Source organism: Geotrypetes seraphini, chromosome 11 (assembly GCF_902459505.1).
Source record: "Geotrypetes seraphini chromosome 11, aGeoSer1.1, whole genome shotgun sequence".
Lineage (NCBI taxonomy): Eukaryota > Metazoa > Chordata > Amphibia > Gymnophiona > Dermophiidae > Geotrypetes > Geotrypetes seraphini.
Genome location: NC_047094.1, coordinates 134,539,521 through 134,556,090, shown reverse-complemented (window position 1 = coordinate 134,556,090; position 16,570 = coordinate 134,539,521). Strand labels below are relative to the sequence as shown.

The window sequence follows — 16,570 nt, the reverse complement described above, 5'->3', positions numbered from 1 at the left end:
AGCTTTCGAGAGGTGGAGAAAAACCTCAGTTGAGCTTCATGGTTAAAAAAAAAACAAACCTCCACTTCTCAAGCCAACTTCAATGTAACGCTGACTTGAATAATGTTTTAAATGATATCGCTGTAACTAGAACTCATTATCAATTGGGACACATTCTACTATGTTTAAAAAAATATATTTGATACAACATAAAAACAACACACTTTGCTCATCATTTCCACATTTTTTTTTTTTTGACTCGGAAGTATTCTCTGCTTGGCTCTTCTGCCGAACTCACTCTACTTCAGAAGATATCTATATTCACTTTTGTTCCCCTACTGCTCTTCCACCAGGAGCCCACAGCGCCGAGCCTCAGCTGCTGCCCCCTCCGAGGCTCCCATTACGCATGTTCGTCAGAGCTGCTCACAGTTGCCTGATTGGCTGCTGTAGGTTCAACAGACGTTGCTGCCCCAGCCAGAGTTCGAGGAGCTTGTTTGGGGAGGCTAATGGGGATATAGGGGCCCGAGGCGCAATGCTCCTTTAAATATTCCCCTCCTTTCTCATCATAATCCTTCCTCGTTATCCAGCCTTCTTCACTGTTCATGTAGTCCAGTGTCCAATCATGAGCGCCGTACCAAGCATCCAGGGTGGGATTGGATGCCAGTTTGACCTGTGTGGTAGAAAATCCGTGAAAGGAAAAAAAAATACAAAAGTAAAATCCAGCAGTTTGCCCTGATCCTATGAACCCAATGATGGTAGCAGAGCTTAGGTCGAGGTTTAATCATTTTCATGCACAACTTTTCGATTAACCAACAAAATTGTCTACAAGTATAACAGTTTAAAAGAGAATAAAGATACTTAAAACCATGTACATCATTATACACGTCAATTAAGTTGAAGACGGAGAGTCTTGAAATGGCCTACCAGGGATGGTAGCCCACAGCATCACTGCTGTATCAGACTTTGGGTGGGCTTGAGACTTTAACCTCAGCTAGGACACTTTTCAAACAGGCCACTGTACAAAGTGATATCTGTATACTGGGAAGAACAATCGTAGGAGGATGGACTATGGTATAAATGTAGAGTGAGTGACGCTGTGGTTAAAGCTACAGCCTCAGCACCCTGAGGTAGTGGGTTCAAATCTCTCACTGCTCCTTGTGACCCTGGGCAAATCACTTAATCTCCCCCATTGCCCCAGGTACATTAGATAGATTGTGAGGCCACTGGGACAGACAGGGAAAAATGCTTGAGTACCTGAATAAATTCATGTAAACTATTCCAAGCTCCCCTGGGAGAATAATATAGAAAATTGAATAAATAAACAGTGTGAAAAGTTTCAGCCTCTGATAACCAGAGCTGGTATTGTGACATCATAATGCCTCATTCCACCAATAAGAGCCAACCTCATCAGTGATGTCACAATGGTTTGATTGTCCTAGACTTGGCTCACTTTTGCTACATTTTGACTTCAAGAGTGGTGCAGTGGTTAGAGCTAAAGCCTCAGCACCCTGAGGTTGTGGATTCAATCCCATGTCGCTCCTTGTGACCCTGAAACCCCCTTTGTGGAATCCCCAAAGAGTAGCAAGATTCCATGCTACTGATCCAGGGTAAGCAGTGGCTTCCCCCATGTCTCTCTCAATAACAGACTATGGGCATCACCTCCAGGAAATCGTCCAAACCAGGGGTGTCAAAGTCCCTCCTCGAGGGCCGCAATCCAGTCAGGTTTTCCCCAATGAATATGCATGAGATCTATTAGCATACAATGAAAGCAATGCATGCAAATAGATCTCATGCATATTCATTGAGGAAATCCTGAAAACCCGACTGGATTGTGGCCCTCGAGGAAGGACTGACACCCCTGGTCCAAACCTTTCATTGTCTAAACATCATTAGAACCCACCCCATAAAATTCAATGCATTTAGGTCCACAGAAGCTAATCTATAATGAACTATCACCACAAATCGCGGCTTTTCAGACTTTCATTTTCCTCCTTTCAAGAAATTCATGTCCTCCGTCATCAACTTCTCCAAATAAAGCAGGGGTCTCAAAGTCCCTCCTTGAGGGCTGCAATCCAGTCGGGTTTTCAGGATTTCCCTAATGAATATGCATGAGATCTATGTGCATGCACTGCTTTCATTGTATTCTAATAGATCTCATGCAAATTCATTGGGGAAATCCTGAAAACCCGACTGGATTGCGGCCCTCAAGGAGGGACTTTGAGATCCCTGAAATAAAGTATGAACAACCCTCAGGGCTAAGCACTCAGGATATCTGCAGGCCCACTTCTACCTGAAATGTTGATTGGAATGGCCTCATTTCCAGAAGTTCCCTCTCGATTCTAGCTTTCATCCCAGGAAACGTCATATTTCCGCCTGTCAGGAACACGTTCTGTACCAGCTCCTCCTGCACCTCCTTTGGATACCTGCAAGCAAACAGCGAAATGGCAACTTAGATCCAAATTCTGGCTTCCAGGGTCATCTTTGTCTTTTCTGGTAATACCAATATCATAGTAACATAGTAGATGACGGCAGATAAAGACCCGAGTGGTCCATCCAGTCTGCCCAACCTGATTCAATTTAAATTTTTTTTCTTCTTCTTAGATATTTCTGGGCAAGAATCCAAAGCTCTGCCCGGTACTGATCTTAGGTTCCAACTACTGAAGTCTCCATCAAAGCTCACTCCAGCCCCTCCTCCACCAAACGGGGCATATACGGACTCAGAACGTGCAAGTCTGACCAGTACTGGCCTTAGTTCTAATATTTACTATTATTTTCTGTCAACTATTATTTAACGTCAATGGCTTTTACCCCACAAAAAGAAGAACTTAATTTGTGACAAAAACAGCTTTCGTTTTGTAAACCAAATAAGCTGCTGAGATTCCTTTAAAAAATAATTAAAAGAAAATTTAAAAGAAGTATAGAGTTCCAAGGGAGCCAGCCTGCCAGTTTGTTGAGCAGGCACTGAGTAGATGTCCTTGTCCATTATTTCCAGGTTTGAAGACCCTCTGGGATATAATGGAATCATTCCCGCGGCCTGCAGTGTGTGTCCACTGGCAAGTGCCAAAAGGGGCGTGGTAAGTCCAGCCCCTTCTGAGCCCAAGAGAAGCGAGGAGCACAGAACTCTACTCCTCTGGCGGCTTGATAACCAAATAGCAGTAGTATGTGGTCAAGGCCTTCAGGGGATTCACCACACGCCCCTAAAAGACCTGAGGGCACGGCTCTGAATTTGATTGGTTGAACAGGCAACAGGTAGATGCTGCTCAGCCAATCAAATTCAGATCAGTAGTGTCAGGGCCTTCAGGGGGGTTCGGAGAATCCCAAGCCCAAGAGCCTTGGGGTTTTTTGTTTGATGCAGTTCAACTGGTTAAGCAGGCAGTAAACAAAAAAAATTAAAGAGCTGGGCTGTAGAACTGGGGATTCACTGAATCCCCTGAAAACCCTCACCACACGCCACTGCCAAACAGTCCTATTGACATGCTTCAATTTCTTCCTGCCCCGCCTCATGGAGAATGAAAGGCTCTTGTTGGTAGCTCCAACTCAAAATGAGAATACAGGTAAGTGTGTGTGTGTGTGTGTGGGGGGGGGGGAGTACAAGTCCTCCGGTTTCTCTGTCTTCTAGGGGCCCTATCTCTCCCCTGCAGCCTGCTGGTACTCCAGAACATAAGAACATAAGCAATGCCTCCACTGGGTCAGACCCGAGGTCCATCGTGCCCAACAGTCCGCTCACGCGGCGGCCCAACAGGTCCAGGACCTGTGCAGTAATCCTCTATCTATACTCCTCTATCCCCTTTTCCAGCAGGAAATTGTCCAATCCTTTCTTGAACCCCAGTACCGTACTCTGCCCTATTACGCCCTCTGGAAGTGCATTCCAGGTGTCCACCACACATTGGGTAAAGAAGAACTTCCTAGCATTCGTTTTGAATCTGTCCCCTTTCAACTTTTCTGAATGCCCTCTTGTTCTTTTATTATTCAAAAGTTTGAAGAACAGGAAGAAGGGTGAGCTTTCACTTTATTCCGAGACTTTATTGGAAACTGAAGTGGTGGTGTCCCCAGTTAAAGTGCTGGTACCAGTCTCTTTGAATTTTTCTGCATCTTTATCATCAGAAAATTTGCAGGATTTATCCTTGAAAGGATGTTCTGCTTGCAATTGGTAGATTAGAGAAAACTTTGCAACGTTTTGAAAATTTGACTCGAGATATAGCATTAAGCTTGCCGATCGAGACTCTAGGATGCAAAATGATGAGAACTGTTTGGACAAGGAAGAACGGCAAGTTGTTGTATCTTTACAGGCAACATTGGGTGCTGGGGTGAAGGACAGATTATCAAACTTTCCTTGCACTGTTAGAAGGATTTAGAATGTATTTAAAGGAGGTCTTACAGATGGTTCTGCTGGTAATAATTTGTCCTGTTTGCTTAAGCCCTTTAAAGTTCAAAATTTGGAGGAGGCAACAAGCGATACCTGGAAATGACCAGGTGGTTTGGATATTTCTAGATTTCTATTACTATTAAAAGGGCCACATTGCTGGTACCCTTTCAGCTAAAGGAACAAAAGAAATTATTCTAAAAGTTCCTTTTTATGGGCAAACAATTATGATTTTTAGGGAGGTTGCCAGGCCTTCCCGGATAAGATACAAGGCATTTTCAGTTCTTCCGGCAACCCCCTTCTCCCTTCCCCAGCTTGGCGTGCTCACCTGTCCAGTACATACTGCATGGTCTCCGCTAACCCAGCCTGGTCTTCCCCAATCAGAGAGGGCTGAAAGAGGATCTCTGGTACCCGAATTCTTTCCGTCCCCAGAAACATCTGGTGGTATTCTGCCACGTTGAACATAGGCTTTGGGGATAAAAATATTTAGCAATATGAGCACTCTTTATCAATGGTTAATTTATCAAAACTAAAAATTAAAAGCTAGACCCTAAACCATAAGTCTTAATTAACTGTATGAAGGAATCAATGCTGGTGATGTTGACTGTTTCAAGATTTTGTCGAATATGTTTTTGTTTTGAGAGATATACACAAGGCTGGATTTTTTTTTTTTCATTAAGTATTTTGAAGATTATTAAGTAATTGTTGTTTTAAATGTATTTGCTTGTTATAAATTATGTATGTTTGTTGGAATCCATCTAGAAATGTTGATAAAAGTGGAATATACATTTTTTTAATAAAATAAAATATATGAACTACAAAATTCTGTAGTGTTAAAGACCTCATCGAAGGTTTTGAAGATCCTCCATTTCGAGAGCCTTTAGTTAAGAGATCTATACTACAAACATGTCACTGGCTTCCATCCAGTTTGTGAGTGGGAGCAATTTTAAAAGGTCCTGATGCTGACTTTCAAGGAGTTTCATCAGCAGAGACCAAAATATCTTCTGGCCATGCTATGTCCTTGGAAGAGACCATCTCCCTTAAGAAAGCTGGTGAGGAAAAGCTGTTGGCGAGGGAGGGCTCTCTTTTGTTGCTATGAGAAAGTCTCCCTTGTTCAGCTCGTTGCCTGAGTAAGATGATGGTTATCAGTGGACGAGGGAAGAGTATGGGCTATCAGTGGAAATGGGTGGAGGGAGGGTTCAGGTTACAGTCATATCTTGAATTGAATTCAAAAAAGCCTTGGATAGGCACCTGGGATCTTTTAGAGGGAGAAAGAGATAATGGTTCCCGCGGAAGGGCAGACTGGATGGGCCATTTGGCCTTTATCTGTCATCATGTTTCTATAACCATAAAGCTCTATGACCTCACAATGCAGGTGTAAAGAGTCTTAGCCAATAGGAAGAGGAGATGCAAATGTTAAGAGCCTTAGCCAATAGGGAGAGGAGGAGACAGTGGATGCTGCGGATGGGCCATTTGGCCTTTATTTGCCATCATGTTTCTATGACCTCACATTGCAGGTGTAAAGAGCCTTAGCCGATAGGAAGAGGACATGCAAATGTTAAGAGCCTTAGCCAATAGGGAAAGGAGGAGATAGTGGATGCTCTGGATGGGCCATTTGGCCTTTATCTGCCATTATGTTTCAATGTCTATTGAACGTGTCTGTTTATATGTTGGGGACTTTATATGTCTGTAATTTTGTAATTTTTTAAAATTAAATTTGTAAACTTCCTCAAATGGTATTTGTACCGAGGAAGGGTTATATCATTTTTTCTAGGAATACCCTTCATTTTAACTGATAACAGCTCCTAATCGCTGAAACCAGAGTCTCTTCCACAGAGTTCAGCAGCCATAAGCAGTCTCCATTGGGCACAGTATTGTTGAAGCTTTTTTCATCTCTCATACCTGTACTGAGGCTACCGGCTTCTCCGCTTCCACCTGCTCCTCTGCAAACAGCGGGTCCAGTTCAGTCATGCTTTCTATGTCCTCCAAAGATGGCTCACCTCCTATCTGTTCCAAGTCAGGGGTCTGAGAGCAAAGAAGACAATATTAGTTCTCTATAACCAGCAGACAGGGGGCAAAAATGGAACCCCATAGGCCTGCACAGAAATTTTCGGGAACAAAACATGGAACAGAGTTTCCCTTTTGAAAATTCAGATAGCACACCTTGCACCCGTATGGGCGTCAGTTCAAAGTACATATCAGAATGTCTGAGGAGGTGAGGAGTGGGCTAAGTGGTAGAGCTGCTGCCTCCGCACCCTGAGGTTGTGGGATCAAATCTCAGTGCTCACTTAATCTTCCACTGCCCCAGATACAAAACTGACAGCACTTTAACATTCTCTTTTTCATGTTCTCATTTTTATGTATTCTGGTCTTTAATTATTTGTGAACCGAGTCGAGCTCTGTTACGAGATGATCCGGTATATAAACCGAAGGCTAGACTAGACTAAACTGCTATGAGTGTGGTTGTATAACTACAAAAAGATGGTAAACAAGAACCAATCCCTTTCCCCACTGCAATAAAATACATTTAAATTCAGTAGAATTTCATGGAATAAAAAAAATGTTTTATGGGAACTTGCAAAGAATATCTGTTGAGAGACAGTCCATGTCAATCTGGAAAATTTGAAGCATTACTGGAAAAGCAGCGCTTAATTTCCATTCAAAGCTCTAAGCTCAAGTGTCATTTTCGGTTCATAGACAACCCCGCGAAAGACAAAGGCGCGCGCCGACAACTGAGCGCAAGACGGAAGCACGCGCCGAAGAAAATTACAGTTTTTAGGGGCTCCGATGGGGGGTTTTGTTGGGGAGCCCCCCCAGTTTACTTAATAGAGATCGCGCCAGCGTTGTGGGGGGGTTTAGGGGGGTTGTAAGCCTCCACATTTTACTGTAAACTTAACTTTTTCCCTAAAAACAGGGAAAAAGTGAAGTTTTCAGTAAAATGTGGGGGGTTACAACCCCCTACACCCTTCACAAGGCCCCCACAACGCGGCGCGATCTCTATTAAGTAAAGTGTGGGGGTTCCCCCCCACGCCTCCCCCCGTCGGAGCCGTAAAAACAGTAATTTTCTGCAGTGCGCACCTCCACGCTGCGCTCAATTGTCTGCGCGCGCCTTTGTCCCGGCGCGCTTTTGACCTGACACCGTCATTTTCATTAGCTCTTGGCTGTCTCCTACACCAAAATCATCACGTACACCTACTTTCTGCTGGGTATGTAGGGCTACGCCACCAAAATATCTATTTTCATTATAAATATCAATAGACAGATACTGGAATGCTGCAGCTAGGAATTTCGACTGTTTATTTTTCAATGGATAGAAGCTGGCTGTCGCTCTGACCTGTCACAAATAACTTACCTCTTCTTGAGACCCCCTCAGGAGCAGACCACAGACTGACAAATTGATCTGGTTTGTAATTCTGTTGTTGTTTGTTTTTCTCTCACTTTAAACAATAGAACGACCGAGGTAGCTTACCTCTGGCTTGCTGTCCACCACATCAACCTCAATATTGATTTCAGCCTGTAAGATCTTCTGCTTGGTTTGCTCAATAGCCAGGCTTAGCTTATGAATGTACGATTGAAGTTCCTCTTCGGAATCCATGTTCAGCTCCATCAGGGCTTTGTGAAACTGGTCCACATGGCCATCTTCCAGAAGTTCCTGAAACCGAAACATCCCAATGAAAGGCTGAGGCAAATTAAAAGCTCATAGGCTTGAATAATTTCCTAAAATTGAAGTCCATAAGCCATTATTGAGATGGCTTAGGGAAATCCACTGCTTATTCCTAGGATAAGCAGCATAAAATCTGTTGTACTACTTGGGATCTAGCAAGGTACTTGGGACCTGGGTTGGCCACTGTTCGAAACAGGATACTGGGCTTGATGAACCTTCGGTCTGTTCAAGTACGGCAATTCTTATGTTCTTATGTGAGACAAGTACAGGACAATGAAGCCATTGTGACATCACTGCTGAGATTGGCTCTTAGGCATTGGTGGAATGAGGCATTATGACATCACAATCTCAGCTCTGGAATGTTGCTACTCTTGGGGTTTCTGCCTGGTACTTGGGACTTGGGTTGGCCACTGTTGGAAACAGGATACTGGGCTTGATGGGCCTTCAGTCTGTCCCAGTATGGCAGCTCTTATGTTCTTATGTGAGCCAAGTATAGGACAGTGAAGCCATTGTGACATCACTGATGAAGTTGGTTCTTAGGCATTGGTGGAATGAGGCATTATGACATCACAGTCTTGGCTCTGGAATGTTGCTACTCTTGGGGTTTCTGCCTGGTACTTGGGACTTGGGTTGGCCACTGTTGGAAACAGGATACTGGGCTTGATGGGCCTTCAGTCTGTCCCAGTATGGCAATTCTTATGTTCTTATGTGAGCCAAGTATAGGACAGTGAAGCCATTGTGACATCACTGATGAAGTTGGCTCTTAGGCATTGGTGGAATGAGACCATTATGACATCACAATCTCAGCTCTGGAATGTTGCTACTCTTTGAGCATTCTAGAATCTTGGTACTCTGGGATTCCGGAATCTTGTTATTCTTTGAGACTCTGAATGGAATGTTACAACTCTTTGGGTTTTGGCTAGGTATTAGGGACCCGGATTGGCCACCGTGAGAACAGGCTACTGGGCTTGATGGACCATTGGTCTGACCCAGTAAGGCTATTCTTATGTTCTTATATGACGTGTGCCAATGATGCGCTATGAAAAGGCACGCCTATGATTGATGCTTATGCGTCCCTGCAATGTAGCTATTCTGCGTATGTGTCGGTCGCTTTCTCCTACAACTGATCGGATGGGACTATGGCGGACCTCCGCGAAACTCATTTGCATGCGAAGCTGTTTGAACATCGATCGCCGTTTTCAAATTGGACAATTTACTGGCTCCCCCAGGATTTTAGCGGCTAGTCAAGATTCTACAACCTTAGCACGCAATTCCTTAAGTTTGCAGTGGCCTGTGGGAGGGGCAGGGGCAGGGCATATCCAGTCCAACAATTACAGAATGCTGTCAGCATACCGTTTGCATTTAGCCACGATCACCGACACGCCGCTACAAGTTAGCCTTAGACTAGTATTCTGTAACGGAAATTATGCATGGAACTGCCAATATTGCATTTCTGCTTAGCAACCAATATTTCAGTGCGTAGTTTGAGATGATTTGGGCAGTTCAACCAATAGATATGCCTTCAAACTGGAGGAGGTGGAGCCTGGCTAGCCAGATCTCGAGGAGCGGAATTGGGCAGCCCTGGTCTAGAATGTCTCACCTATTGCACTGGAAGTGTTATTACCTGCACAAAGAGCAGCCTGTCCAGTCTCTCCTGATCAAGCTGTAGCTTCTCCTCCCGGCGGCGAGCGTTGAGCTCTTGCAGCCGGCGCAGCTGCTGCTGCCGCCTCTCCTGTTTCTCTTCTGACGTGAGGGCACTGCCCAGGAGTTTGTTAGAGAAGGGCAACTGCATTTTGTGCACGTTATTTTCATAGTACTCCGGGGACCTCCACTTCTGAAGTTCTATAGAGGCAAAAAAAATTCAATTAGCTCTCAGGAAGAACAATTTAGGGGCCTGGTCACATTGCCTACTTGGCTTGAGAAAGTGGTTTTATGCTTTAGCTAGGTGTATCTCAAACTGTGTGCCGCGAGATGCGGGCTGACTGCCTACAGGATGTGCCTCCCTTATAGACGCCAGTGCCTCTAACTTCGCACCTCTCTTTCTCCCCCCCCCCACCTCCACAGTGAAGTAATAGCAAACTCAGGGCCCTGTCTGAAGAGCGTCGATGCAATGATGTCAAACATGCGTATGATGTCATCATGTCGATGGCCACACCCTCCAGACGTGGCCCCGAGTTTAGTGTGCTGTGGCTTCAAAATGTTTGCGAGACACTGCATTAGTTTATCTAAAAGGTGGCCAACCTCAATCCACAAGGGCCGCAACCCAATCAGGCTACGGTTGTCTAACTTTGGTCCTCACCCAGGCAAATTTTCAGGATTTCCCCCAATGAATATGTATGAGATCTATATAAAAGAGATCTCATGCATATTCACTAGGAAAATCCTGCAAACCTATTAGCCTAGCTGTGCTGCTATTCCATAAAGGAAGATAAGTACTTACTTTCTTTTTTCAAAATAGGCCCCTCATTTATAGAATTAACCCTCCACGTGCTTTCGATATCTACCTTCAAAGTAATCCTCTGCTACATAGCTGTGTTCGTGTAGGATTTCCTCTATGCGGCTCAAGGTGATGGCTGCAAAATGTCCCGGATACTTGAGCTGCAGCAGGCGCTGGAGGTATACCGCGGCTTGGCTTCCGCCCAGATTGATACGTTTGCAGTTCTTTGCTTCCAGCCTGCATGTCAGCCCCCCCCCCCAACACAGTAAAATGAGCTAGCATCAGTGAAAGCACTAACACAGATCAAAGCTTCCTGATTCCAAGAGCTGCCATTCTCCCCCCCCCCCCATGCTACTACAATCTATGGATGCATGTTCTTGTGCCGTTAAAAATATTTATACCAGGACTAAAGAGAAATATCCGTCTTTATCTAATCTAATCTTCCATTTGTGCGTCGCTCAATGAGGAAGGTGGAAAGTCGTAGGGGAGGGGGGATGGAGAAATAAGAGAGGGGTCCCAGAAGTAGGGGGAGTTATACAAAAACTAGGACTGTTAATTGTCAAAGAGGTGATGTAGTGTAGTTTGTCTCTGTCCTGATAACTTCTGGTAGGTCATTCCAGGTTTTTACACCCAGATAAGTTAGCATAGAGTGGAAGATTTGCTTGTAGTGGGGTTTTTTTGTGGATGGTAGATTTAGTTGGACGCTTTTAAGGATTCTTTTTGATGTCGAGTTATTAGAGAATAACTGGATGAGAGGGGCTGCTGAGCTTCTGTATAGGATCTGGTGTAGAATACAAGACGATTTGAAAATTATTTGGGATGATATTGGGAGCCAATGTAATTGCCTGATGAAGGCTGTGATTGAGTCAAATGTTCTGAATGAGTTGATGCCAAGGTAGGCGGAGTTGCAGTAGTCCTACCTTGGCATCAACACCTCTCTCATCCAGAACACAGCAGTAAACTGTAACTGCATTCCAAATTTTACTGAAAGCAATTTTAAAAACCTCTTAAATTCAAGCTTAACTGAGTAACATTTTACTCTAAGCTGTGAAGGCTCAGTTTGGTTTTATTAACTGTGAAGTGGGTGACAGCAAGAAGCTTTTGGTCCATGTGAAGGAGGTTCAGAATGGTGACGGAGTGGAATTCGCTCATATTCTGAATCAGCGTACAGGGAAATGTAGAACCTGTAATGTTTGGCGTGACAGTGAAGGCCCTCGATATTCCTGTGGTTCCTCGTTCTGATAGGTTGGCCAATCGTTTAAAAAGCATTACCTTTGATGATGTCAGTGCCCCATGCCTAACGGTTATTCGTCAGCCAAGGGGACAAGATAACACAAAGGGATTTGTTGCTGAGAGGAAGATTTGTCAAGCTGCTGTCTGGGTCTCTTGAGTGAGCAAGATGCAGAACCCAGCCTTTCCTATCTAAAGCATCTGTACCTCAGCGGCAATTATGCAAGGGAGGGTGCAGAGTTTTAAAAATTCCCCCCCCGCCCCCCTCATTTTACAAAAGTGCTGAAGAGGTTTTTAATGCCGCCAGACCGCTGAATGCGCTGGTCCGACAGTCATAGAGGTCGGAGCAGCACGCCGGATGGCGCTAAAATCCTCTTCCGCGCTTTTGTGCGTGTTAAATGTATTTCACCTCCCCTAATACATCTTATCCCCCCCATTACAAAACCGTAGCGCTGATTTTTGAACTGGTCAGGGTGGTAACAGAATTCCTATGAGCGTCGGAGCTGTTACCGCCGGAGTTGGCGCTAAAAACCGCACTACAGTTTTGTAAAAAGGAGAGGGGGATTAGTCAGTGAGCATTAAAAAAAAAATGCCCTGTTAAAGGCAATGTGTGAAACAAACAAAAAAAAAAACCCCACATACACAAAAAACTTGAAAAAATTAGTGAACCCCCCCCCCCCCCAACTAACCAAATTTCTTGTCTGTGCACATCCCTCGTCTAAATGGTGATCCCCCAACAGCAAGAAACAACCACATCATTCAAATCAGATAAGACAAAAAAATTTAAAATTCCCCTTTTCATACTGAGAAAACCAGACTTGTCTCCCCTTCTGTGTTTTTTTGGGGAACCACATTTAGGGCCTCGTTTATAAAGCCACGTGAGCAAGTGCTGTATGACAAACACCCATTCAATCCCTATGGGTGTCGTAGCATTTATCGTGTCAGCCTGCGCCGTCGAGGGTAGCAAAGCAGATCCAAAATCTTAAACTTACGTTCCACTTTAAAGAACACCATTGCAGTTTCAGAAATGTTCTATACGAAAAACGACAGGCAAATTCAATTTAACTCACCTCCCCTTTAATACTGGCAGGACATGTGTACACTGATAGCCGGAAGAGATGACTAAGCCGCTGTAAGGTGCGTCCTTTTCCCTGTTGTGATAAAAGCTGTACAAGCTGTCAATCCCATAGGAAACTTTCGGGACCTGATAGCACTCGAACAACAGCTCCGACATCATCTGCCTCGCATACAGAGAATTGCATGGAGGTTCTGTTACCACAATTGGATGGTCTACACAACCCTGATGATTAAAGATACAACATTACACGTGAATGGGTTGGACTATAAAATAGAACAATCCATAAAAATATTGGGTGTGACTCTGGATAAACATCTCACATCGGAACAACATACGGATTTATCGTTTAAGAAATGTATCTCTGTGCTTTGGAAGCTTCGTACCATTAAGAAGTATTTCGACGAAACTTCCTTTCGTTTACTGGTACAGTCTTCTATCTTAAGTATTTGCGATTACTGTAACATTATATACCTAGGTGCTTACAAGAAAATTTTCTAAAAATTGAGAGTGATTCAGAATACAGCTGTTCGCCTCATTTTTGGTTTAAAAAAATGGGAGTATATCACTCCTTTTTATTTGAAACTCCACTGGTTGCCGATAGTCGAGAATTCTGTTCAAATTTTCTTGTATTTGTTATAAATCAGTTTCGGGTTTGCTAACAGGTTATCTTGCATCTCATTTTTCTTTGAGTCACGCCAAAAAGACCACACGTTTTCATATCCCTCCATAAAATCCTGTCATTATAAGGGGTTCCTTGAGAGAACCCTCTCATTTCAAGCCGCTAAATTGAATGTATGGCTTGGAAAATTGATGTCAGAGGTCTCTTCCTATCTTGATTTTAGAAAATTGTTAAAGACTCAACTCTTTGCTAGGCTGGTATCTTAATGCATTCTGTTTCATTTTTTCAATCAAGTTCCTTATATTCAACTTGATGTATTTGATCTGTTCTATGTATTACTTCTTTCCCTGCCATGCTGGTATTTTCTGCATTATATTGTAAATGCTTTCTGTCTTTAAGTCCATTATTCTAATTTGTATTTTATCTGTATCCTATGTATTAGCTCACTTTGTTGTGAACCGCCTAGAACTTTTTCGATATGGTGGTATATAAGAATAAAATTATTACGATGACGATGGCAGCAAGAGAGGGAAAAAAGACCATACGTTGCTTAATGCGAAAAGAGTTAGCAGTTGTCTGGATGCTGCTTCAACACTGCATCCGGGATTACATCAAGCCAGTAAGGCACCACTCACTTCTCCAACTCTGTTCCACTTGGCCAACACTAGTCATAAAGCAACGCAGGTCGCTAAACCCACAACACACGCATACAGTTCAAACTCTATGTTTCTATGGACTCAAGACTGTGTTCTTGACTGTGTCCGGGGATGGGATGATTTCCATTGGGTTTAGCACCCCCAATCATTCTGAAAAGATGGCATCTATGGGAAGGCCTGAAGCTAAGGGGGGACAAGTCCAGGACAAATATCAGGAAGTTCTGCTTCACGCAACGAGTGGTGAATGCTCTCCTAGAGGAGGTTATTGCGGAATCCACCCTTCTAGGATTTAAAAGCAAACTAGATGCACATCTCCTTACGAGAGGCATAGAGGGATCTGGGTGACTAAAATTACGCCAGGTGTACACCTGGCTGGGCCTCCGCGTGTGCGGATCGCCGGACTTGATGGACCGAAGGTATGATCCGGAGATGGCAGTTCTTATGTTCTTAAGGGGGAGAGATCTGCCAGATTGAGAGCTGGCCCTGGATATTTTGCATGCATGCACCCGGCATGCCACTTTGCACCAGAAATGGTGCCAGCTCTGTGGGTGCTTGACTAAACCACTTGCCCGTGTCCGGGAGTGGGATGATCTCCACTGGGTTTAGTACCCCCAATCATTCTGAAAAGATGGCATCTATGGGTAGGGGGAGAGAGCTGGCCCTGGCTGTTTTGCATGCATGCACCCGGCATGCCACTTTGCACCAGGAATGGTGCAGCCCATCGGAGCAGGTACCTGCGAGGCCACGCCCAGGTGCTGGAAGACGTAGTCGAAGAGCAGCTCCTGCAGCTCCAGGTTCACCACCACGTTGCGGTCGAAGGGGCTCTTGAGGAGCCACCGCAGCGGCTCGAGGCTCGGGATGTCGTTGCCCACCTGCGTCAGGCTGCGGCACGCGCCCCGGCTGCGCGCCGCCACGGAGCGGAAGAGCAGGCGCGGCTCCGCCTCGGCGCCCGGGCACGCCCAGCCCGCGCGCACCTGCAGCGAGCCGTTGTCGACCAGCAGCGGCGCCAGCTGGGGCACGCGCAGGAACGCGTCGGGCACCGCGCGGCTCTCCCGGAACTGGTAGACCTGAGGCGCCAGCGCGGCCATCTTGGCTTCTGGTAGTCCGGCCGGGAAAAGCATCCGGGCGGAAGGGGAGGCGCCCAACTCTCTGGTTCCGGCCTGAAATCGTTCCTAAGAAACGTCCTTCTTGCATAGGGTCTTTGCAGAGCTGTCAATTTGGCCGCTTCCGGGAGGGAGATCTTGGACCGGCCCTGGGACTCCCAGTCCCTCCTGGAACCCCGAGAGTCCTGCACTTGGAATGGGCACCCACTTAAAGCTCTCAATAGAAGAACATGAGACTAGCCTTACTGGGTCAGACCAATGGTCCATTAAGCCCAGGATCCTGTTTCCAACAGTGGCCAACCCAAGTCCCAAGTACCAGACAGAAACCCAAAGAGTAGCAACATTCCAGAGCTGAGCTTGTGATGTCATAATGCCTCATTCCACCAATAAGAGCCAACCTCAGCAGTGATGTCACAATGGCTGGATTGTCCTATACTTGGCTCACATTAGAACATAAGAGTTGCCATACTGGGACAGATCGAAGGTCCATCAAGCCCCAGTATTCCGTCTTCACGGAGGCCAATCCAAGTCACAAGTACCTGGCAAAAACCCAAACAGTAGCTACTGTCCCATGTACTGAAGACCCTGCCCTGTTTTATGATGGGACTTCATTGGAAATGTATTGCATACTGACATGGCGACAGATTTTGCCATTGTCATCGCGGGAAACCATCCAGTGTCATTCTTTAGTGTCTGTCTCAACCTCAGTCCTTATACACCAGCATTCTTCCATGCTAGGCTTAAGGGTCAGTGGTTGTTCCCATTCATACCTGGATTCTTCCTAGGGTTGAAGGATTTCCTCTAAAAAAAAAAAAAAAGAGAGACCACCTGTCCCTGCCCTGTTCTGCCCTAGCCCCTCCCCCAAACCTCCAGTCTCTGAGCTTGCGGCCGCATCTGGAAGGCCTATGCGCAATGTCACGCACATGAATGGATATGATGTCACGTTGACATCCGTGCATGTGCAGAGGGCCTCCAGATTTCCAAAACCCGGACAAACTGCTGGTTCATGGAAATCCCTCCAGGCACCCAGACAGTCCTCTAAAAAGAGGACATGTTTGGGTTTTTCTGGATGTCCGGTAACCCCTCTCTCCTTAAAGAACAAAATGGGGATGGTTTCCTGCGGTTATCCACAGTGAGGGTGACAATTTCTGTTATCTTCTCATTCTCCAATGTGTAGGGCTTCCTAAAAAGACTCCCAGTCCCTCCTTAAGAGTACTGCACTTTTAAAAAGATATCAAAGGGAATTAGTCAGCCCAGAGGGTGTCTACTAAAATAATAAATGATCTTCCTCATAAAGTGCATGGGGACAAACTTGAAGCTCTTAATTTGTACTGTATACTTTGCAAGGATTGCTGGAGAGAGTAAATATAGTAGAGACATTTAAATACCTCCATGGCATAAATGCACAGCCAGGGTGAGTCTCTTTCAATTGAAAGGAACC

General features: G+C 45.2%; 1 protein-coding gene across 1 annotated transcript; it reads right to left on the bottom strand.

Annotated features, from left to right (window-relative positions):
• Positions 1 to 159: 159 nt before the first annotated feature.
• ACTR5 (actin related protein 5) lies at positions 160 to 15,151 on the bottom strand. Its single transcript, XM_033914889.1, has 9 exons — positions 14,761 to 15,151; positions 12,744 to 12,973; positions 10,511 to 10,680; positions 9,631 to 9,848; positions 7,812 to 7,994; positions 6,245 to 6,367; positions 4,671 to 4,810; positions 2,270 to 2,402; positions 160 to 649 (listed from the first exon to the last, which is right to left on the bottom strand). Exons 1-9 carry the CDS (start codon positions 15,145 to 15,147, stop codon positions 380 to 382), a joined length of 1,854 nt encoding a protein of 617 aa, XP_033770780.1. The 5' UTR covers positions 15,148 to 15,151; the 3' UTR covers positions 160 to 379.
• Positions 15,152 to 16,570: the final 1,419 nt, after the last annotated feature.

What these genes read in the sequence shown, in the direction of transcription:
- ACTR5 (XM_033914889.1), bottom strand. Translation starts at nt 15,147, where the DNA reads ATGCTTTTCCCGGCCGGACTACCAGAAGCCAAGATGGCCGCGCTGGCG. An exon ending in ACCTGGGCGTGGCCTCGCAG is followed by an intron (nt 12,974 to 14,760) that starts GTACCTGCTCCG and finishes TTTAATCATCAG; the next exon opens with GGTTGTGTAGACCATCCAAT. An exon ending in ATGCAGTATGTACTGGACAG is followed by an intron (nt 2,403 to 4,670) that starts GTGAGCACGCCA and finishes GTTTGCTTGCAG; the next exon opens with GTATCCAAAGGAGGTGCAGG.